General features: G+C 38.0%; 1 protein-coding gene across 2 annotated transcripts in view; it reads left to right on the forward strand.

Annotated features, from left to right (window-relative positions):
• Positions 1–3,853: 3,853 nt before the first annotated feature.
• The window catches only part of RASAL2 (RAS protein activator like 2), a 341,072-nt gene continuing 320,086 nt past the window's right edge, over positions 3,854–24,839 (forward strand). For both annotated transcript variants that reach the window (XM_008696769.2, XM_008696778.2), the window contains exon 1: positions 3,854–4,145. In XM_008696769.2, the coding sequence (XP_008694991.1) occupies positions 3,944–4,145 (202 nt within the window). In that variant the 5' untranslated portion in view covers positions 3,854–3,943. The remainder of the gene's footprint in view (positions 4,146–24,839) is intronic.

Raw genomic sequence — 24,839 nt, forward strand, 5'->3', positions numbered from 1 at the left:
TCTCTCGCTGGCTGTCTCTATCTCTGTCAAATAAATAAATAAAAAATCTTAAAAAAAAAAAAAAGAAAAAAGGAGAAAAGCAAAAGTAACGTTCAGCATTCCCAGTGAGCCCTTATACAGGCAGTGTGCATCTTGACCAGTGGGAGTGGCGCCCCCAAGCTCCTTCCCCTGGTACTACATTCAGCTTCTCAGCGACGAGCCCCCAGAGCTTTGAACTCTGTCTGTGAGCATCTGTGCTTATCTTGATTTATTTTGTGCATCCGTTAGCAAGAAGGGTCTTAAGGTATCAGAAAAGCCTGAGAGGTTATTTTATGGGTCTGGGAATGCTCAAAAATTTTTAGTAAATCACCGGTATGTGCTTCTTTGCTTTATGTCATTTCAGTTTATGAAATCGTATATAGGTGTGTTTTACTTTAGGATAGGGACAGGAAACCTGTATTGGTAATATGTACTCTGAACCCAAGGCCTCTTTCTTTCTTTTGAAAATCTCAACCTTTGTTTTTCAGCCTATTACTTGGGCGAATTTATTCGTTTTTTCTCCTCCATAGTTACCCAATTTTAGTTCCCACTTGTCTTGGGGCTTGGGTTTGATTCTTGGAATAGAGTTCCAACGACAATAAATATGTAGATCGCCTCTGAGAGCTTAGTGTCTGAAACTCCAGAGGGAGGAATAGGAGGGGAGGGGGAGGGCAGGCTGGGAAATGAGACTTTAGCTCTATTGTAGTTCACACACAAAGGCCTGTTTGCAAACTACAATGTAAACTAAGACTTTATCAGCCAAGGATTTATGTTCACATTAAAATCTGGGATTACACCAGGGAGATACCACTGGTATAAATCTAAGTAGGATTAACTGCTTCCCTGCAATGCAAATTGGCTTGTCACTTGTGTTTGTTTGTTTTTTCTCCAATATTTTTCTTAGGTGACAATAATTCAGTTTTTTAAAAAGTTTATTTATTTATTTATTTGAGAGAGAGAGAGAGTGAAAGAGCACAAGCAGGGGGGAGGAGCAGAGAGAGAGAGAGAAGCAGACTCTCTGCTGAGCAGGGAACCCAACACAGGGCTCCATCCCAGGACCCCGAGATCATGACCTGAGCTGAAGGCAGACGCTTACCTGACTGAGCCACCCAGGTGCCCCTTAAGTGATAATAATTTGCAAAAACTATGGAATATTTGCTTTTGGCTCCATAACTTTTAGTACAACTCTACTCACCCAAGGGCAGGGGGGAATAAAAACCTTAAGGAATCCAATTCCATCGATGAATTAAAAATTCAGGAGACTAGGGTTTTAATCTGTCTACTAACCATCTATTTTACTTTAGGTAGGTTGCTTAATAGAATTCTATGCTTCAATATTTTTCATTGGCTCAATGGTGATTTAAAAAATACTGGTTTGGCTTATCTAGAGAACTATTGTTCAGGTTGTGAACTATTTTCTCTTTAGGTTATAAACATTAGGTAAATTCCAGACATACTATTACTTAAGCAATTAGATAATCACTGCAGCTAGTCAGGGGGCAGGACAGGGAGGTGAAGCAGGGACTGGGGATTTGGAGAGTTTAGATGAAGAAAGTAGGATTACTGAGAGCTTTTTCTTCAGCTGAACAATGGATGACACCACCAAGAGAACAAGCTTGAGGAAAAAAACCTCTGTGAATGTTTCATACACCACTCCTAATGCTGCTTTGAGATAATTGCTTGGCTAAATAAATTCCTTACATATTGACTAATAAAGAGTGCTCAAATTTATATACCTGATGCCCATTATCCACTTGCTCTCTGACTTCTGTTACCATGACTTCAGCAGTAATTTAGTATAAATAAAAATGCTCTAACTCTGTTTAGTGCTGGGCCCTGTAATCTAGCTTTGATACCTTCCCATGTCCACTCAAGCACTGAAGAATATGATTTAGACTTGGAAGTCTGACTATGGAGTCAGATTGTAAGAAATCGGGTTTTAGATACCAGAAATGATCACTCCAATGCATCCCCAAACCATGCATTAACAAGCTCGATTACAAAAGGTTCTTGAGGGAACAAAGTTGAAATAGGCATTATCATTGAGACATTGCAGACCTATCTGTACTGGTGGTTGATTTGCCAGGTAACCTGGCTGTTCCTCAGTTTCCTCAACCATTAAACAAAAGGCAGAATGAGATTAACTTGAAGGTCACTTCCTGTTTTGAAATACTATTTCCTTAAACAGTTTGGAGAAAATTACAAAATTCATCTTTATAGCTCTTGATAAGCCCAAACAACATACCAGGATACCACAAGACCAGAAAACAAAAATATGCCCTTTTAGACCAGTCTCTGTGCAAAGTAGGAAGAAATGGGGGGAAAATGACCCCCCCCCGTGTGCTAAACAAAAAAGCACCATATACTTGTGGAACTTCTTCATTTTAAGCAGCGTGTTCAAGAAACATTGTTGGAGACCTACTATGTGCAAGGCACTGTTGAAGTTGTTACTTTCCGATTTAAAAATTACTACTACTTCTCCAGCAAGCTCTTTAACCTGAAACTAGTGAATACCGCCGCCTTGGGTGGGCATAAAATTAAAGCCAAGGTCAAGGGAGACAGTCTCCAAATAGAACAAAAATAAAACGCTTGTGACATCATTAGAGGAAAAAAAGCCAACATAATTGCACAAAGATCAAAGGGAAAAAAAGAGAAACATGTCTGGTTAATACTGGGCTTTTGGGCATTTCTTGTGCTCGCGAGGCCCGTCTATCCATCCACACCACACTTCGTAACCATGCTATTCTGAACCGATGACAAACCCAGCTTCGGCGCGGACAGGGCGCAAAGCGCAGATCCCACAATCCAGACCCCGCTGCCAACTCTCTCCTCCGGGAAGGAAGGAGGCGTTTCTCCTTGGGCAACTGTAAAATAAAGTAGCCTCTCTAATCTCTTCCTCCAGTAAGAAAGAAATGTCGGTCCAAATAAATGAATACATAAATAACTACACGAAGCGAAAGAGGTGGAAAGAGGGGAAGGGAAACTCTTTTCCTTTCTTTTCAAATTTCCCGCACCCCTTTTCCTCCCCGCCTCTCCACGCCGTCCCCACTTTCAGCGGCAGTTCGGGAGACCCGGACCGCGGGCTTCGGGGCGGTAGGGTAGAGGGTCTTTAGAAAGTAGGCGGGACTGGCCAGATGAATAATTCGGTGTCCGATTTTTCCTGCCTTCGGTGGCAGTTCCTCCTCCGCTTCGTTACTCGATTGCACACGCGGCCCGGCCCTCGGCCCTCGATTGCTCCGGCCTATCACCCTGGGATGCCGCCTGTCGCCGCCGCGGCTGCCGGGCTTGTGGGATCGGTGGCGGAGCCGGAGCCGCGGCGGGAGCCGTGGCCTGAGAGTTAGGGGGGCGGGCCGGCTCATTCCTGGGGTGGGGGCCGAGGACTGGCGGGCGAGAACCCGGGGCCACCGTCCCCCTTCCCTGAGGGAAGCGGACACTCCAAGCGTCTGAGGCGGCGGTGGCGGCGGCGGCGGCGGCGGGAGCCGGTCAGAGGGGGCGGCCCCTGGCGGCGACGCCCCCAGCCCTGCCCTGCCCGGCCCCCACTCCATCCCCAGCCCCAGCCGGATCTGGCCGCGGGAGACGCCGGCGGGGGTTGAGGAAGGCGGCTCCGCTGGGGCGGGCGGGCGAGCCGCCCCTCCCGGGTCCTTCCACGTCCCCTCCCGGGAGGGACCCACACCTGAGCCCGGACCCACCCCCGGCCGGGGCCACGCTGGATCCGCCTCCCGGCCTGGGTCCCGCCCGCCGGCTGCAGGTGGGCTGCAGCGCCGGAGCCGCGGGCAGTGGGCGGCGGGGAAGGAGGTGAGCCGCGTCGGTGCCGGCTGCAGCTCTGGTCCTTGCCCCCGCCGCTGCGCTCTCCTCCTCCCCTTCCCGCAGGCAGGGCGCGGAGTCGCGCGCCCGCCCCGCCGCCGCCTTGTCCCTCTGGGGCACCATGGAGCTCTCCCCGTCGTCCGGAGGAGCCGCGGAGGCGCTGTCCTGGCCGGAGATGTTCCCAGGACTGGAGTCCGACTCGCCGCTACCCCCGGAGGAGCTGGAAGCGGTTGTCCCAGTCGGTGGGGCCGTGGCTGGTGGCATGTTGGATCGGATCCTTCTGGAGTCCGTGTGCCAGCAACAGAGCTGGGTCCGGGTGTACGGTAAGGACCACAGGCCATCCTAGAGGCCGGTGTTTTTGCTCTGGTTGAAATTCATCCCTAGTCTCAAGTCCTATTCTCAGTCCCCATCCATCCTGGGTCAGTTTCCCACATCCCTTTTTGTTCTGGCGTGCGTTTCTGACAAGTTTCTGCAGACTAGCAGTTGAGCAGAGAGATGTCATTCAGTATGGTCTTTGGCCCTTTCAGACACCTGCAGGAAGTTTAAGGTGGAGTTGAGCTATGCAGACTTAATAATTAGGTGATAACTTCAAGGGAGCTGTCAACCGCTTTCAAGGAGGTCTGATGGAACACACTATGAAATCAAGCGAACAGAGTTTCATTTCTTTCTCTTGAGTGAGGCAAGGCTGGAAACCAAGATACTCCGAAATAGCTTAGCAGTGAATAAGATAATAAAATAAAATAGAATAACCAAAAATATTTATTTGGTGGGAACAGACTAATCTATAACCTCTTTCTCAACCTCATTCTCCCAAAGGCAACCACTTAGTCCAAGGGGTGTGGATTGTGTCAGATTGCACTATTGTTTCTGCTTCTCTTTGTAAAGTGACTGGGTTGCTACTCAGCAAGTTAAAAGTGATGAACACACTAAAACTTTCCCTTTCTGCATTCCTTGTAACCACCTCTTTAATTAAAACTGAATGATGAGATTCTATTAGGGTGAGCCTTGTGGCAGCATTAAAACCATGCTGGTTTTGAAAATTCATAGCCCAAGGATTTATAGCCTGGAATTCAGGACTGAGCTGTGGCTTTCCAAAATATTAAAACGTCAAGATGTTTATCACTTAGCTCACGTGAACACGAGACATTAGTGATGTGGCTGAATATAAGAGGGCAAATTTGAAGCACCTGGGATCTAAGACAACGTTAAGATGTTATCCTCCAGTGATGTGCATCTAAGCCTGCAGTGATAAAGTACATTGTGCTTTTTTTCTTCATCTTTCTGAAGAGGGTATGTGTTTACTATTCAGGAGTGACCAAGACTTAGAAGTTATCTCTTTGTATAGTTCAGTTGATTTCAAGACTTCAAGTCCATTACTATCAGAAAGATCACAGAACAAGGAGTCCAGAGCTTTGAGTTTTTGTCCTGGTTCTACCAATAAGTGGCTATGTGATTTGGCATAGGTCAGAACACTTTTTTTTTTTTTTTAAACCTCTGATTCTTCGTCTGTAAAATGAGTGAGTTGGATTAAATAATCTCTTAATGGCCCTTTTAGTTCTAAAACTCCTGTAGTTCTTATAACCAGTTCTTAAGGATTTATATATGTACCATTTTATATTTTGTTTGATGTTTATACGTGGTTTTTGATGTTATTCTAAGCACCTGAAAGAATTAAAGAAGTAGGAGACGATGCAAGGTCACCCAGTTCATTCTCAGCAGATTAAACACTTTAGTGCCTGATTTTCTATCCACCTGCTGATCCCACTTATCCGATATCTTATAACAAAGGTTGATGAGAACCTGAAAATGAGCTTGAATTAGAGTATATTTGTAGTTACGTTTTCCTATCCTGTCCTCCTTTTTATCCTTACACACTTCTTTGGCACATTGTTTTTTACACAAAGTTACAGATAGGGCCATGTTACTGTAAGAATATATGATAATTTCGTATTTCAATGTCCAAAACTATTCTGTCTGGGTCAGACCTACCATAAATTATTGTTCTTTGTATGTAACCCATAAAAATATGTACATATTTTTGTTGTCCATTTTTAGAGGTAGATTTGTGAGGGGTGTGTGTGTGTGTACGGATACATACATACACGGATATATGGATATTAAGTATATATGGATAATTATACATACATATATTTTCTACTCACACACATATGTACTGTGCATTTCAGTGTCAAGTTGCACTTTCCACTGCATTGTAACTTTTTTGTTTTCCCTATCAGATGTTGTTTTTATTTACTGTTTTAGTACTACTACTTTCCTTCCTCTAAGCAGCTCATCCTGGATACTACTTTGTTGTCTTTAGTTTGATGTAAATATTCTAAAACTATCTGAATGATTCGTGGCTTTTCTGTGTCCTTAACTAGTTTTCAAGTTGCCTATTGCATAACTCTTTGAAAAGCTTTGAAGTAAAAATAATAGAATGTAGAAAATCAGTTTGGAAAATACTAGTTCATTTTTGCGGTTTTTTGTTGTTGTTTACTTGTTTGTTTTGTGTGTTCACAATTCTGATTGTTTTGGAATATTTAGGTTCTGCACAATTTTAGGAGACTTTGATGAGTGTGGTCTAATGTTTTTAAAAGAAATTTAGAAACTGGGAGCCTAGTCTAGAGTATACAACTGGGGATTGAGAACCGGGGTTTTCATTCTCTCTTTGCCACAAATTGGTTGTCTAACTTTGGGTAAGTAATTTTAGCTCTGTGGCTCTAGGTTTCTACATAAAATGTAGAATCTGGACTAATTGGTATCTGTGGTCCATTTTAGCTGTAGAGCTGTCTGATTCTGTGGCCTGCCCTATTATTTTACCTACAACTTGGCCTACCAATTCCAGTCTGACTCTTGGGGACAGGCATCAAGAAAGCCCTTAATGAGTTTAAATCATGATTGCCATGGGCTTCTGGGGAGCACTTTTATCAAAAGGTCAGTGAACTTAGTTGTGAAAGCNNNGAGGGCAGATGTATATTTGTTTGGAATTTCTTGACAAGATAGGAAGGTGGGGGAATTGGGGATCTTGCTCAGGTGAAGCTTATTCAGTTTTGAGCACTAATCTGAAATAGCCATGTTGATTTTAAAAGGGTACAAAGTAAGGAGCTGTATTAAGTGCTCCTGGCTTTTGACTATGATTCACATCCTCTACAATATACTTATGTTTGAAATCAACATGCAAACTAGCAAACAAAGGGCAATCACAACCCCTCCCCCCAACCCGAATACCTTAACATAAACTTTTGGAAATAATATTTTATTAGTTTGCCTCATGAGATTTGAAGACTAGGCACTGTTTTGAGCTTGCTATTGACTATCTTGTTGATAATTCATATATTCAGAGTTTTATGTATTGCCAGGAACTTTTTCTGGAATCTGTCAGAGCTTTATAATAGGTACATGTATATTTAGAACACAAATGCCTATTTTTGAGACATAGCTAAGAGAAAATATGCTGCCCTATCCTTCATTTTCCTTTAGTTGTAAAATGTTTCATTTGTTTTATTATAGTTTTATAATAAGTTATGCCCATACCCTGTCAAGACTATAAATTGTTTGATACCAGGAAGTCTGTCTTGTTTGTCTTTATATTCCTATCTTGCCACCCCCTTCATTGTCACCATGTCTAGCAGATTGGTACCTTGATCATAGTCAGTGTCTGTTGAATGTTGATCCATGTGTCCTTTGACCATCCAGATCTCAACCTGATTGTATGGGTGGCAGAGTAGCTTAAACAAAGGCATGCCACAAACAGCTAAATATGGATGCAGAATCCAAGAGCATCAAATGCAGAACATTTTTCAGATATTTATAGCCTCAAAGCAAAGTCAATTGGCTGAAAAAGCGCAGCAGCCTAGCAAAAGGAAACGGGAGCGGCAAAGCCAGCCTCACTGTCTGTGCTTTCTGGTAAACAATGAGAACATTAAAATTAACTACTTTACCATGAATGGATGGCGAGTGCAGGACACTGTTTGGGAGAAATTGAAGATACCAGTCTCTGGTAGTGCCTGCATTGTAGCTTTGCACCTATCAGCACAACAGGTCTGCAAGTGTAAGCAGGGATGTGCCCTCGGATAGCTAGAGGGGAAATATAGTTATCACACTAAAGTGCACACCAAGAAATCATATGCTTTTGATTTTAATAGAATAAGCAGGACTTATCTAAAACACTTAATAAAATAAATCACATCAACATTACTTACCATTAAGCTAGTATATAGCTCATTGTTTTTGATGACTGATAGGGATCTGCTGGAAATTTTCTAAAGGCTGGTACTATTTCAGCAAGCAGAACAGAAAAAAAGTCAGACTGCATCATATACCATATAATTCTGGAAATATGACAATGAGAATTTGGTAAGAATTTCTCATGAACTCAATATGAGAGGATGGGGGTAGTTATCCCTGTTTGTAATAAATAGTTTTGCTTATGCTTCATTAGTTAAGACAAAGGATGAGATATGTTTCATTGCATTTTTAGAGAATATGCCTCTATATTTACTTAAAACGTTGTAACCAGTAACAAGGCCAGGAAGTTGTTTCATTTGGGTCCAGTATGAATTAGATGTCACTAATTCACTGGCCTTATAAGGAATGTTCTTAACATAATTAACTTTGAATATTCTCAGTGAATCACTCATTCTTACATGTCTTAAATATGTACCCCATGCTTGACTTCTGTTTTGTGTTAATGTGTGGATGGATGAAATTTTTCAACCAAGTTTTGTGTGCTCTAGCTAATTGATTGCTTGAAGAAAATCAGTGAATGTGTACCCAATACATCCCAAAACATGTTCATGTTACTTAAGTGTTTTAATTTCCTCAAATACTATTAATTGGACTTTTATAATGATTAGTAATATTTTAGCAATTCTTGGGATTGTAAGCTTGAGTTCAATACTTAGGATGTGGCATTAGCTTTGAATGTTGGTACGTTAATTTCCCAGTATGTTTTATGCACATTAGGAGTAGACAGTTGTTCACTGAAGCAAGAGAGAACTATCAAGAATGCCTAGGAATATACTGTTTATTTTAAATTATATTGATTTCCAATAGCCCCCCCCTTTTTCCTTTGAGAGAAATTTGTATATCTCGTTTAAATTGTGTGTTCTGTTAATGTTAGAGACATGGACAATTTCCTTTATCATATTTTTCTACCCTCTGTCATGTTGGTTTATTGCTATTTCATTTTCAAAGAATGAAAATATTTTTGAAGAATAGAACTGTACATTCATAATCTCTTTTCCATAACCATTAGGACTAGAGTGTTTCAGAATTCAAAATTTTCTTGATTTTAGAAAATATGGTATATATACAGTGACATAACCCCCTTAATGGGGTTGGAGCAACATCCAGGAATCAATCATATTAATATTCCTATAGTTAAGTAAAAATCCACACTAAGTATGGTGTAAGACTATAAATAGTGTTGTGTCAATGAAGGTCAGATTTTACTGCTACACAAGTTATGAAGAAAATGTTTTCAGAGCTTTTTGATTTAGGAATTACAGATATGGAATTGAGGATATGTACAAATTTTCTGACATAAATAATGCAAAGTTCTAGAATGCACCTGTTTGAGAATAGTTCACTTATAAGGAGTGCCTTTATCTTTTCTACATCATAAAATTCAGCGCATGTACTTCGATAAAATGATGTACAATTGTGTCTCATTATGTTGAATGAAATAAATGTCTCTGATTTGCTAAGAAAAAAAGGAATTCACATGACAAAGCAAGTAAGTTTTATTGAGATTACTAAGGAAGTGGTGGCAAGGCAGTGGTTTCTAATGCTTTCTTTCATTAGAAAGAAGGATGAGGTAAGTTGAAGCAGAGCGTTTATGTAATTGTTCTTTGCAGTTGCTCTCTTCAGTAGCACAGAGTGATTTGATCACCTTTTAAAGTAGGTGAACCACAAAAAAGCATTCAACTAATGCCTGAGTTAATCCAGAAAAAATTCAGTTGTCTGCTCCTTTGTCCCTCCCTTTTGGAATAACTTTTAAGTAAAAAGAGAGGTGTTTGGTCTTGTTAACCAGGAGGAGGAGTTTGAAGTGTGCTGAGTGCACTACTGAAATTGCTTCACCCTGCCTTGGCAGAGGGATAATTGCTCTCTGATGTTTGTAAAAACACCTTTCTTCCCAAAGGCTATCAAGTGCTTCGTAAGACCTGTAGGTAGAGAACCCTTTACACATTTAATGTAGCTTATTTTCTAATGAGAAGGCAGCCAACAAGAAGTACCCGATATGCAAGTGGTAGAGAAGAAGATATGCAGAGGTCCAGATAGTAGTGTTAGTGGGTCTACTGTAAACAAAAGAAATAAAAATTGAACCCTTGAAGGCACGACAAAACTTCGTTTGCTAGGCTGTGATACAGATTTCACCATCTTCCTTATCTCTGTAGCAGGTTTGGGTGTTAGCAGTCTGAGTTTTGCCTTCCCACCAAGTGTTGGTTGTTACATTAATTAGTTGTCCGAGTCTCCTTTGCTCATGAGTCTAATTTAAATCCTGACTGCATTCTTATGCCTCCATAAATTGTCTTCAACATTGCTCAAGTTCTGTTCACATTGGGTCATTTTCAGTAGGCTTTCTAAAAGTACCCCTTACCCGACTCCTGAGTCTAAAAGATTGATAATACTTGCAGATACTATCTGGGAGAGCAAAAATTTACAAAGGAAAATATTTGACATAAGGCAAGAAAACAAAATTTAAAAGAATAGTATGGAAAGTTAAAAAGAAACTTTAAAGTTGATAGTCCTAAATATTTTCACAACAGTCCTTTAAGTTACCTCATTAGGGGAACCGGATCGAGAAGTTTCGCTTATTCCCAAAATTGGAGACAAATTCCAGTTTGCCAGGATTAGAACTCTAACCTCAGATTCCTCAGCCTCCTGTTTTAGCTTCTAGATCTTACTGCTTTCCCTTAGGGAGATGGCCTTTCAAAGCTGAAGGTCAGGAAAACTTGACAGTGAGAAATACCAGATTGTTAGTTTCACAGTCTTTAAGGGAAATGCTGGAAGTATCATTACCTAGGTAACAGAAAACAAAAATGGACAAAACATCCAGAAAGTTAGGAGGATGAGAATAATCTCATAATGTGATTCTTAAGAGGTAGAGCAGAGGACAGATTCGATATTTTTCATCTCTAAATTTTTTATCCACAAATTCTTTATTCTGTAATTGGAAGTAATGTTTTAAGGAAATCTGAATGTTTCATTTATGATGCTTAGAAACCTGGATAATACCTAGTAAGTTTCTGCCTTGTCTTTTATTTTTTATTTTTTATTTTTATTTTTTTTTTTAAAGATTTTATTTATTTATTTGACAGAGAGAGACAGCCAGCGAGAGAGGGAACACAGCAGGGGGAGTGGGAGAGGAAGAAGCAGGCTCATAGCAGAGGAGCCTGATGTGGGACTCGATCCCGGTACGCCAGGATCACGCCCTGAGCCGAAGGCAGACGCTTTAACGACTGCGCTACCCAGGCGCCCCTCTGCCTTGTCTTTTAATTTCTGACCTCTCAGATTCATATCATTAAAAAATTAATCCTTTTTTATTATGAATATAATAGTTCTTAATGTAAATAATTTGGATTATAGGAAAATCCAAAGAAAATTAAAGTGACCTGTAATTACACGTCACAGAGATAATTATTCTTCTTTAATATTTTGTTGTATTTTATCCTTGTCTTTTCTGTGTAAAAATGTACTTTTTTGTATGTATTTAGTACCATATTGCATATATTTTAAATCCTGCCTTATTTCTAACTGTATTTTCTTAGGTTTTTAAAAATGTTTAAAACTTTTTCAAATATATTCTTACTTTTAGGGGCGCCTGGGTAGCACAGTTGTTGGGCGTCTGCCTTCGGCTCAGGGCGCGATCCCAGCATTCTGGGATCGAGCTCTGGCTCTCTGTCTCTCTCTGACAAATAAATAAAATCTTAAAAAAAAAAAATATATATATATATATATTCTTATTTTTAAATTTAATTAAAAACATAGGTAAATATTTCCATCTTTCAATATTCAAAAGATATAAAAGGATTTTCCATGAGGTCTCTCTCACCCCTCCTCCATACCCCTCACTTACCATCTGGCAGGCAATCATTGTTCACTCCACACAATCAATAAATGTTTGAAATTCTTGTGTATCCTTCCATACCTATTCCCTGCCCAGAGAAACAGATAAATAGATAGATATGTGAAAACTCTACCAAGAGTGGGGTCCAAGAAATTTCGTTCACAAAAATGCAAGGTCATGTTTTCTCGAGGTTAATGAGTGGACTGGAGCAGGCCTGCAGAGAAAGTTGGCTAGGAGTTTGGGGGTCTGGAGCCAGTTGTTGATTGCTTTATATCTGACTTGATATTATCATAGTTTTTATTGTGTGTATTGCTTTTTTCTCCTTTTTTACACAAATGATAACCCATTATATGAATTTATCTGTACCTTTTGTTATTCCTGCCTCACATCCCCTCTCTCTACTCACTTATTAATATATTTTTGACATAGTTTCCTGTCAGTTTGTAAAGCAGTTCCTCATTCTTTTTGTGGCTGCATGATGCCTGAATGAATTATAATTTATTTAACCAGTCCCCACGTTTTGCTGGTACAAGTGATAATGCAGTGAATAATCTTGAATATAAGCCATTTTGTTTGTGTATGAATATTTTTGTAAGAAAAATTCATAGAATCAGTAGGTCAAAGATACGTGCACTTGCAATTTTGAAAGATATTCCCAAATTGCTCTTGTTATAGGTTGTAACTATATTTCGCCAGCAAAGTATGAGAATGCCTATCTCGCTCACACATAGGGAATTATCAAGAATTTTTGAATATGACAATCTAATTGGTAAAAATTAGTTTAATTTTTCATCTCTTACATTGAATGTCTTACAGAGCCATTGGAATATGTCCTTTTCTGTGAATTATACGTATCTTTTGCCCATTTTTATTGGATTGTTGGATCTTTTTCCTAGTGATTTGTAGGATCTCCTTATTAAATAAGGAGGCTTTTATCTGTAATGAGTTGCCAGTATTTTCATTTGTCTTTTCTTTCCCTCTCTATAAGAAAATTATTTTCATGCAGTTGAATGTATTTGCCCTGTATTTTATGGCTTTTTGATTTTATGTTATAGTTAGTGTGGCCTTTCCTATTCTGAGGTTATAAAATAATTCTTCTGTGTTTTGTCAAGTACTTCTTTGTTTTCATTTTTTACACTTAAATCCTGATCCACTTGGAATTCATCTTCCTATAAAGGTGTGAGATATAGATACAGTTTCATTTTTAGAAAGTTGGTTTTCCAGTTGTCCTAACGCCATTTGTTGAATAACCCATCTTTTCTCCACTGGTTTAAGATGATTTCTCTCTCCTTTAGTAGACTACCATCTATATTTTGGTTTCTTTCAAGATTTTCGACTCTGTTCTGGTCTGTCTATATTGATGTGCCAGTATCACAGTTTCATTACTAAGCCTTTATAATATGAAAATATAATTTGTTAATGAGTAGTATTTAACATAACTTATTTAACCATTATCCTATTTTAGACATTAACATTTTCCCACATTTTTATATTAATAGTCTACTGATTGTCTTTGTGCACAAGTCTTTGAATTGAACTTCTCACTATTTCCTTAGGCTGAATTCCTAGAAGAGTAGGTTTTTAAAGGCCTGAGACTTGGTGCCAAATTGGTGTGACCTTCCTGGAAAGCAGTTCCTACCACAAATATATGAAATTATGGCTCATAATTTAAATCCTACTTTTGAATTACTACTTTCAACATATTGAAGTATTTTTACATAGATCTCATGTAGTGCCTTAAGCATTATTTAGCACGTATTAAAAGTCCTCAGAGTTCTAATGCTAATAACACTGCCCTTCAAAAAAATGGAGTTTTTTTTCCCAGTGGTATTCCTTTTCATTAATAGTTCATTTCCAAATGAAGGGGGGAAGAACATGAGTATAGAGTCAAGGCAGTTGGTCTGCTAAGGGTCAAATCCATGACTGTGGCTTTATTTAGACTATGTTAGTCTCCAACTGAAATAACTTGACATAGACTCATAATGGTTCAAATACTCTAAGAACATAGTTGGTGGCTTTCATCTCAGCTGTTGGTGTCCTCCTTCTACTCTTTGTTTCTCAGAGTATTAAGAAGGAAGTGACATTCATGAAAATTCTTTTGAACGAATATAGGTTCATTTAGTTTTAGCTGGATGAATAACTAAGATGTGTGTCTTATAGTAGTACTGTGTTAAGCACTGAGGTTTTAGAATGGGTTTAATTTAGGTATATTCTAGGGAATTTTATTACGTCAGGCAAAGCTTAATTCAAGGAATGGCAACAAGAACTAACATTAATGATAAAATTAACTGAAAATCTTTTCTTTAGAAAAAAAGGGTAGGAAAATGAATTAGACTCTGAAAAATCATAGTTTATATAGACCATTAATTAGCAATTAACCAAATTTTCTTTTTTTTTTTTAAGGACTTTTTTTTAGAGCAGATTTAGATTCACAGCAAAATTGAGAGGAAGGTATGGAGATTTACCATATATTCCTTGTCCCGATATCTGCATAACCTCCCCTAGTTTCAACATCTCTGACCAGAGTGGCACATTTGTTACAGTTGATAAACCTACATTAACACATCATTATCACTCAAAGTCTGTAGTTCATATTAGGGTTCACTCTTTTTTTTTTTTTTTAAAGATTTTATTTATTTATTTGACAGAGATAGCGACAGCCAGCGAGAGAGGGAACACAAGCAGGGGGAGTGGGAGAGGAAGAAACAGGCTCATAGCAGAGGAGCCTGATGTGGGGCTCGATCCCAGAACGCCGGGATCACGCCCTGAGCCGAAAGCAGACGCTCAACCACTGTGCCAGCCAGGCGCCCAATATTAGGGTTCACTCTTGGTGTATGCATTCTGTGGGTTTTGGACAAATGAGTGACATGTATCCACTATTTTAGTATCGTACAAAATCTTCCTTCCTTCCTTTCTCTCTCTCTCTTTTCTTTCCCTCCCTTCCTTTTGATTTTATTTTTTAAGTAATCTCTATACCAACACGGGGCTTGAACTCACAACCCTGAGATTAAGAGTTGCATGCTCCATCCACCGAGCCACCAGGTGCCCTACCTACAGAATATTTTCAAGGCCCTTTATCCTCTGTGCTCTGTTTATTTCTCTCTCCATATCCACTACCCCCTACCCTGTGGCAACCACTGACATTTTTACTGTCGCCTTAATTCTGTCTTCTCCAGAATTCTATATAGTTGGAATCATACCCACATTTTCTTTTATCAGTTAGCTGTTTTATGTAGCATGTAATACATAATCATAAGCTTGCCTTACTAAGTCAGAAAGGAGCAAACTTAGAAAGGAACAAAGTTTAACTTTTGACAATGATACAGAGCAGTTTGAGAGAGAAACTAGGAATCCTATATCCAGTTAATATTGTGGAGGGTTGTAGGAAATTGTTTGCATTAAATTTGGGTAGGATATAATATATAAATATCTTGCTCCCATGATTCCCTTAGGCTTCACTACATGCAATTCTTCGTAAATTTCTAGAATACCTCTGAATGAGGAAACCCAAGGCTTTTCTAGTGCATGTTCCTATTTTGAAATGGGCTAGTTTTGCCCAGGTGGCTAGTGAGTAGGTTGTAGAGACAAAAAGACCTTGAAAAAGATGGCCAGGACAATAGCTACTAACAAAAGGCATGTTTAATATCTAAGAAAAGACTCTACCGTTTAGTATTTTCTGGTTTCGTAAGGACTTCATAGCTTTCCTTTTTATAGAACTGAAGATTTATATGCCTGATTTTTAATCTAGCTTGATAATATGTTTAAGAAAGAACAGCAACAGATTCCTATTGAAATAGAAAGGTAATCCAGAAGATTTGATATGGCCATATTTCTTGCTTTTTTGTATAAGTCAGAAAGTCTGAAAGGAAATTTTTAGTTACTTGCACTTTAGGTTGTGTTTTTGGTGTGTATTCCTTGATTGTTAGGCCAGAGTGGCACCTTGAAGAGGTGTGACTGTGTTATATCTATTGGCCAATAATCTTTCTTTTTCTGAAACTTAACTGATGTTTCTCTTACATAATCAGTAATGTTATTCCACTTACTTGTAAGCATATTATATAAAATTATGTGTTTTTACAAAATTGCTTTTTTTCCTGCAATCTCAAATATCCTGTTTTTTTTTTTTTTCTTTCAACAAATTTTTGAAACATGGTAAGTCTTTATTTTTTGGGGAAGTAATTATGAAAAAGTTAATGTTTTAAAGATTCTTGGTGAAGTAAGATTAGAATATGGGTGAGGTTGGAATCTGAATCACTTTTTTTTTTGAAAGATTACCCTATCTCTATTATCTAAGTTCATAGTTACTATTTCCAATTTAATATATTGTGTTAAAATGTATCACAAGCTGTTTAAAGTAGCATTTTAATTCTTTTCTAAGTTGTTTTAGAATTTAGCAGTAGGTTTTACTAATGCTTCTCTGCCTCTTTTAGAGTCGTGTAGTTAAGAGTGGATATTGAGTTCTTCATTGGTGAATTGCAGCAATAAAAGTGAAAATGCTCAGTAGAATAACCAATAGATTCTTTGTGTGTGTGTGTAATGTAAAATACACACACTAAATTTCATTTCAACCATTTGTGAATGCTCAATTCAAATACAGTCCTGGGGCGCCTGGCTGGTTCAGGCCGTGGAGCATGGGACTCTTGGTCTTGGGGTTGTAAGTTTGAATCCCACATTGGGTATAGATTATTTTAAAATAGTTTTTAAAAAGTTATTTTTTAAAATACAGTAACAATGTTGTGTAATCCTATCAGCACTATCTATACTCAACATTTTTTCATTATACCCAACAAACACTCTGTACTTGGTAAACAATAACTGTCCTTTTCCCCCTCCCACTAGTTCCTGGTAACCTCTGTTCTACTTCCTATCTCTATGAATTTGTCTAATCTAGGTACTTCATACAGGTAGAATCATACAATATTTGTCCTTCTGTGTCTGGCTTATTTCATTAAACATAATGTCTTCAAGGTGGCCTGTATCATCTTTGTAGCTTATATCAAAATTTTGTTCTTTTAATGGCCAAATAATATTCCATTGTAAGTATATACAACATTTTGTTTATCCGTTCATCTGTTGATAGATACTGGGTTGTTTCCACCTCTTGGTTATTGTGAATAATGCTTCTGTGAACACTGGTGTGCAAATATCTCATTGAGAACTTGCTTTCAGTTCTTTTGGATATATACCTAGGAGTAGAATTGCTGGATATTATGGTAGTTCTGTTTAACCTGTCGAGAAACAGCCAGACTTTTCCGCAGTATCTGTACCCTCTTATATTCCTACCAGTAATACACAAGGGTTCCAGTGTCTCCACATTCTTGCTCACACTTATTTATTGCTATTTTCCATTCTTTTTGATTATAGCCATCTTAGTAGGTGTGAAGTGGTATCTCATTGTGGTTTTGGTTTTCATTTCCCTAATGATTAAGTGGTGTTGGGTATCTTTTCATGTGTTTATTGGCCATTTTTAGATTTTATTTGGAAAACTGTCTCTTCAAATCCTTGTTTTATGTTAGTTCTTAGTAGTTGTATTTTTTAAATTGTCAGTGATAGTGTTAATCATCCCCTGTATATTAATCTTAACTCTAGTAATAGTGCCGATCATGAGCATAATTATAAGCAACAATAGTAGTGACAAAGTAAGACTTCTTGGGTGCTTGTTATGAGCCAGTCACAGTTCTGGGTGCTTTATGCCTATGAAATCATTTAATCTTCATAAATATCCTATGAAGTAAAAACTTTTATTACCCTCGTTTTGTAGATGAGGAATCAGAGGCATAGAGATGTAAAGGAACTTGCTCATGGTGTATAGCAAGTAAGTGGCTGATTTGGGATTTGAATCCAGGCAGTTTGCTCTTGAGTTATGTTCTTAACTACTATATAATTTGGCTTCTCACCTATAAAAAATTCAAACTGTTACTATAAAAAGCATAAAGTATAATGTTTGTTAATTTGAACCTTGAACCTGTAATTTACCTATGTGTTTTATATACCACCATAACTGTAAACTAATGACATTTGATCTGCTGGATATGCTTTGGGTGTTATGATGTTACTGAACATCTCTGTAGAGTTGTCCAAGTTTTGTTAACTGTATACAACATGAGAAAGCTGTATGTGGGTGAATAGTGTGGTATTTTTTCTTTTCTCTTTTCTTTTCTTTTCTTTTCTTTTCTTTTCTTAAGAGAGAGAGCACACGGCAGGGAGGGGCAGAGGGAGAGAGAGAATCCTAAGCAAGCTCCATACTCAGCGTGGAGCCCAGTGAGGGGATTGATCTCATGACCTTGAGATCATGACCTGAACTGAAATCAAAAGTTGGATGCTTAATCAACTGAACCATCCAGCCACCCCATGATATTTCTACATTTAAGAAGGGTTAAGTCTGTTAGCTATCTAAAAATTATGGATTTTTTTAGCAGTAATACAAAATAGGAAAATTGTTTGTTTTTTAAGTAAAAGCATGACTTTCTAGGCCTATTGTTTGTTTGATCAAGCTACTGAAAATACTGAAATTTAAGAGACCACACTATCTTAAGAACCATGAGGTCTATGCATCTGGGACGCAGCTTTATTTATTCCAGGATTTACATTTCAGGTGGCTCTCCACTTTAATATCATTAATTCTAAAAAGATGATCTGCTTTCATAGAGCCAGGTAAAGCCAAACATTGATCAGAGTTTGGCCAGATAGCACATATTTTAGGATATTTATAGAATTCACATGTTCTTCTCCGGAAGCCCAGGAACAGTGGCCTCTTGGGTCTTAGCAGTTTTCCTCTTAGTTCCTCTTGAACCTGGCTATCCTTGTGGTACATATGCTTTATAATTTAAACCTATCCTGAAGTTTGTATTTCAAGGACTCAGAAACTTAAAGGATGATTTATACACAGTAAAGTGTGTGAATTGGTTCTGAAATTTATCTTCTTTCCTACTAATAGGTTGTAATTTTTCAAAATCTTTGGTTTTTTTGAGCTATGGACAATTTAGCAACGGGAAGTGAGGCATAGTCTTAAGTTCTGATCAGTTCATCTTGTTTTTTTATTTTAAATATTTTATTTACTTATTTGATTGGGGGCGGGGGGTGGAGGGAGAAGGAGAGGGAGCAGGAGAAGCAGACTCCCAGCTGAGCAGGGAGCCCTAACGCAGCACCCTGGGATCATAACCTGAGCTGAAGGCAGATGCTTAACCGACTGAGCCACCCAGGTGCCCCAAGTTCATACATCTTTAGAAAAAATGAGTTCATATGATGTATTTGATATGCAACAAACTATACATATTTTAAGTATAATGCGATAGGTTTTGAAATATGTTAGTAACTGAGAAACCATCACCACAATCAAGAAAAGGAGCATCTATTTCTCTAAAAACTTTCCTTGCCTCCCTTTGTAATTTGACCACCCCATATGTCCTCCACATCACCAGATAACCAGTAATATGCTTTCTGTCTTTACGGATTGGTTTAGGTTTTCAAGAATTTTGAATAAATGGAATCATACAATATATACTTATTTCTAGTCTGGCTTCTTTTGTTCAGAACATTTTGAGATTCATCCATGTTATTTCACATATCAGTAGTTAATTCCTTTGTATTGCTGAGTAGTATTGAATTCCATTGGCTATTCCACAATTATTTATCAATTCACCTTATTTATTTATTATTTTAGAGAGAGAGCATGTGCATGTTGGTGGGGGAGGGAGAGAGGGACAGAGAGAATCTCAAGCAGACTCTGCTGAGCACAGAACCTGATGTGGGCTGAGATCATGACCTGAGAGGAAATCAAGAGTTAACAGACTGAGCCACCCAGGCACCCCTGTCAGTTCACCTTTTGATGGACATTTGGGTTGTTGCCATTTTTTTGGCTATGACAAATAAAGCTTCTGTGAACATTTGTGTACAAGTCTTTGTATAGATGTATGCTTTTATTTTTCTTGGGTGAATACCTAAGAGTGGAATAACTGGGTAACGTGGTTAAGTATATGTTTAACATTTAAGGAACTATTAAACTGTTTTCCTAAACGCTTGTACCATTTTACTAGGTACAGTGGTGTGGGGTGTGACAGTTCCAGTGTCACTGCCTCACCAATACTTGGTATGATCAGTCTTTTCAATTTTAGCCATTCTTTAGCCAATTGTGGTTTTAATTTGCATTTTTTTTCTGATGACTAATGATTTTTCTGATGACTAATGATCTTTTTATGTGCTTATTGGACATTCTTCTATCTTATTTTAGTGAAATGTCAAATCACATCTTTTGTCCGTTTTAAAATTGAGTTTGTCTTTTTGAGTTAGATGAATTTTTTGTATATTCTGGATATAAATCATTAATCAGGTATGTGATTTATAGTTGTTTTTCCCCAGTCTGTGACTTGCCTTATCATACTCTTAACAGTGTCTTCAAAGAATAGAAGTTCTTAATTTTAATGATGTGTGTTTTTTTTTTTTTTTTCATTTTATGGGTTGTCCTTTTGGTATTTTATTTCAGAAATCTTTGTCTCAGGGTCATGAGTTTGAGCCCCACGATGGGTGTAGAGTTACTAAAAATAAATAAATAAATAAACTTTAAAAAAAAAGAAAAAGAAATCTTTGTGTGGGCCAAGATCAGAAAGATTTTCTCTTATGTTTTCTTCCAAAAGTTTTATAATTTGATGTCTATGATTTATTTTTATTTTGTGTGTGTGTATGATGCAAAATATTGAAATTCATGAAAAAATATGTATATCTAATTGTTCTAGCACCATTTTTTTGAAACGACTATTTCTGCACTCAAATACCTTTGCATCTTTGTTGAAAATCAAATATATGTATGGGTCTATATCTGGACTCCATTATACTCTATTCTGTTATCTGTGTTGACTCACAGCATTTTAGAGATTTTTTAGAGATTTTATTTATTTTTGTGAGAGAGAGAAAGAGAGAGAGCACAAGTGGGGGGTGGGGAGTGAGGGGCAGAGGGAGAAGCAGACTCTCCCTGAGCAGGGAGCCTGATTCGGGACTCTATCCCAGGACCCTGGGATCATGACCTGAGCTGAAGGCAGATGCTTAACCGATTGAGCCACCCAGGAGCCCGATTACTATAATTTTTTTCCCGATTACTATAATTTTATAATAACTTTTGAGGTGAGATATAAATCCTCTAACTTTGTTTTTCTTTTTAAAAGTTACTTTGGCCAGGGCACCTGGATGGCTCAGTCTGTTTGTTAAGTGTCTGACTGTCCGTTCTGGCCCAGCTTGTGATCTCACAGTTGTGATTATCTCTCTTTCTACCCCTCTACGCCCTCCCACCCCCATCCCTGGCTCATGTGCGTGCTCTCTCTCTCTCTAATAAATAAATAGGTAAAATCTTAAAAAGAAGAAAAAGAAAAAAAAAGTTATTTTGGCTAGTCTAGGTCACTTGCATGCCCATATAAATTTTAGACTCAGTCTGCTGGGGGATTAATATCTTAATATCAAGTCTTTCAATTCAGTACACCTCTCTGTCTATTTTGTAGGTAATTTCTCTCTACAAAGTTTTCAGTATACGGTCTTGCACATTTCTTGTTAGATTTACCCCTGTTTCATAATTTTGATATTACAGATTATATGATTTTAAAAATTCAATTATTTGTAGCTAGTATACAGAACCGTAATAGATTTTTGCATTTCATCTTGTATTCTACAGAGTTGCTAATAATATCATTTGCTATTTCTAGTGGATTTTTTGGTAGATTAAATTGGCTTTTCTGTATAGAGAATCATATATATTGTCTGCATATAAAGACAGTCTTACTTCTTTTCCAGTCAAGATGCCTTTCATTATTTTTTCTTGTCTGATTACATTGGCTAGAACTTCCAGGATGATGCTTAATAGAAGTGATGGGAGCAGACATCTTTCTTATTTTAGGAGAAAAATTTTAAGGGACTCCTGGCTGGCTCAGTCTGTAGAGCACACAACTCTTGATCTCCAGGTCATGAGTTCAAGCCCCACATTGGGCATAGAACTGGAAGGAAGGAAGGAAGGAAGGAAGGAAGGAAGGAAGGAAGGAAAGAAAGAAAGAAAGAAAGAAAGAAAGAAAGAAAGAAAGAAAGAAAAAGGAAAGGAAAAGAAAAGAAAAGAAAGAAAGGAAGGAAAGAGAAAGAAAGAAAAAGAAAGAAAGAAAGAAAAACAAATTTCAGTCTTTTACCATTTAAGTGTGACGTTAGCTTTGGGTTTTTTTTTGTTGTTTTTCTGTAGATGCTCTTTATCAATTTGAAGACATTTTCCTCTACTCCTAGTTTCTTGAGAGGGTTGTTTTTGTTTTTTAAATCAGGAATGGGTGTTGAATTTTTTTGTGGAATGCATTTTCTTTATCTATTGAGATGATTGTATATTTTTTCTCTTTTAGTCTTTTAATATTAATTACATTGATTTTTTTTTAAGATTTTATTTTTATTTATTTGAGATAGAGAGCATGAGCCAAGGGTGGGGGCAGAGGGAGAGGGAGAAGCAGGCTCCCTCCTGAGCAGGGAGCCCAACATGGGCTTGATCCCAGGACCCTGGGACCATGAACTGAGCCAAAGGCAGAGGCTTAACCAGGTGAGCCACCCAGGTGCCCCTAATTACATTGACTTTTTTTTTTTTTTTAAAGATTTTATTTATTTATTTGACAGAGAGAGAGAGAGCCAGCGAGAGAGAGAGGGAACACAAGCAGGGGGAGTGGGAGAGGAAGAAGCAGGCTCCCAGCAGAGGAGCCTGATGTGGGGCTCGATGCCAGAACGCTGGGATCACACCCTGAGCCGAAGGCAGACGCTTAACCACTGTGCCACCCAGGCGCCCCCCCCTACATTGACTTGTGAAACCAACTTGCCATTCTGGCATAAACCCTACTTGGTCATGTGTTATTAGCTTTTTTACGTGTTGCTTGATTTGTTTGATTTGATTTGCTAAAATTAAATAATTTTGCATCTACATTCATAGGAAAATATTGGTTTGTGGTTTTCTTTTGCTATCACTCTGGCTTTGGTTTCAGAATGTGCTGAAATCATAGTATGCATTGTAAGGTATTTCTTAATGTGATTATTTATATTTAATGTGATTGGTTGGGTTTAAATTGAATGGTTGGGTTTAAATCTACTGTCCCACTATTTATTTTTTATTTGTACTATCTGTTCTTTTCTCTCTTTTTACTCTATTAATGCTTTCTGTATTGAGTATTTTTTTGTAGTTCTTTCTAGCTTTTTTGTATTACTTTAGTGGTTACATTACAGTTTATAGTATTCTTATTTTAGCTTATAACAGCTTACCTTCAAGTGACGATATACTATTTCATCTGTATGTAAGAACCTTATAACATTATACTCCCATTTCTCACTTTCTGGCCTTTGTGCTATTGTTGTCATACATTTTACTCTACTTATAAAGTCCACAATAAGATATTGTTTTTGCTTTATCTTTCAAAGAGAAATAATATAAGAAAATAATAAATTTAGTTGCTTCAGGCAGAAGGGCAAATCTAGTCCTTATTAATCCATTTTGGCTGATAGCCGACATCCTTCTACATCTGGTTTGGGCCTGAATAACAACGCATCCAAGGGCAAATCAGTAGTATTTTTTCTTTCTGCGATTTCAAATCTGGTTATTTGCACCTCAGGTGTGTATGATCTTGAGCTCTGACAAGTTGAGTTTCTGTAGTGCCTTTTACTTATTCAAAGTCAGTGCTCCAAGGAGGTCACCACATCTCTTTCCTGTCACTCACATAGCTATCTAACTCAATACAACAAAAAATCTTTATGCTACTTTAAATTCCTCCAAATATACCACAAACTATTAATGGCATAAGCACTGACTACAAATTTCACAGCACATCTCTTCCTGTAAATTGTGGAGTGGAAGTTGGGAATATTTATTTGACGTGAATAAATCACCGAAATATTTTCTTCCCTTCTTTGAAGGTGCTGATTTTTAGCAAACAAAGTAAATTTTTCTAGGTTTAGACTAGACTTCCTGAGCTTCTTATTAGCAGGTAATTAGCTACTATATCATGCTAACTACTGGGTTTAAAAACAGCAATTTTTGCTAAATATATAATGGTAAGCAGGAGTGTGGGGAACTGGTGAAGGGGCTGCACTTGGCTCATAGACTACATGGTGTAGTGCAGGCAGGGCAATGATGTCTGTACTTGTTGGTTCAACATAGATATTTTGACTGCAGAGAAAACAAATTGACTTAGGAAAAAATATGTATGTTGGCAGGTCTAACTTAAGGCAAAATTTTTATTTTTTAAAGATTTATTTATTTATTTTAGGGGTTGAGAGAGAGAGAGAGAGAGAGCGTGAGCAAGTGGGCTCGGGGAGGGGCAGAAGGAGAAGAGAATCTTAAACAGACACTCTGCTAAGCTCGGAGTCTGACCGGGGACTTGATCTGATGACCCTGAGATCACAACCTGAGCCAAAACCAAGAGTCAGAAGCTTAAGCAACTGTGCCACCCAGGCACCCCCTAAGGCAAAATTATTTATGGACCCTGTCCTAATAGTGATTATACTTTAGTCAAGGAACTAATTATTAATCAAACACAAAATAAATATACACTTACAATCTAACAAATACTGTATATGAAAGTACATGGTGTCTGTCTTAAGTGTGTATAACCAAATAATCTAATTCAGTTTGGGAGAATAGAGAAGACTTTCTCGAGGAAGTGACTGAGATCTAAAGGGTGAATGGGAGTTAACTAGGTGAAAGGTATTAGGTAGGAGTGGGTGAATTTCCAGGAAGAGGATTGCATGTGCAAAGGTCCTGGTGTTAGTGAGCCTGGCAAGTTTGAGAAACTGAATAAAGACCAGACTGGCTGGATCGCAGTTAGTGAGAGGGCACATGGTATAAGATGAGGCTAGAGAAGTAGCCATGTGTCAAGGATTTGGGTCTAGAAGATGATGCCTAGTCTGTTAGCTTTAGGAAAAATCACTCTGGCTGCAGTGTGGAATATAGATT

Source organism: Ursus maritimus, unplaced genomic scaffold (assembly GCF_017311325.1).
Source record: "Ursus maritimus isolate PB19 unplaced genomic scaffold, ASM1731132v1 scaffold_2, whole genome shotgun sequence".
Taxonomy (NCBI): domain Eukaryota; kingdom Metazoa; phylum Chordata; class Mammalia; order Carnivora; family Ursidae; genus Ursus; species Ursus maritimus.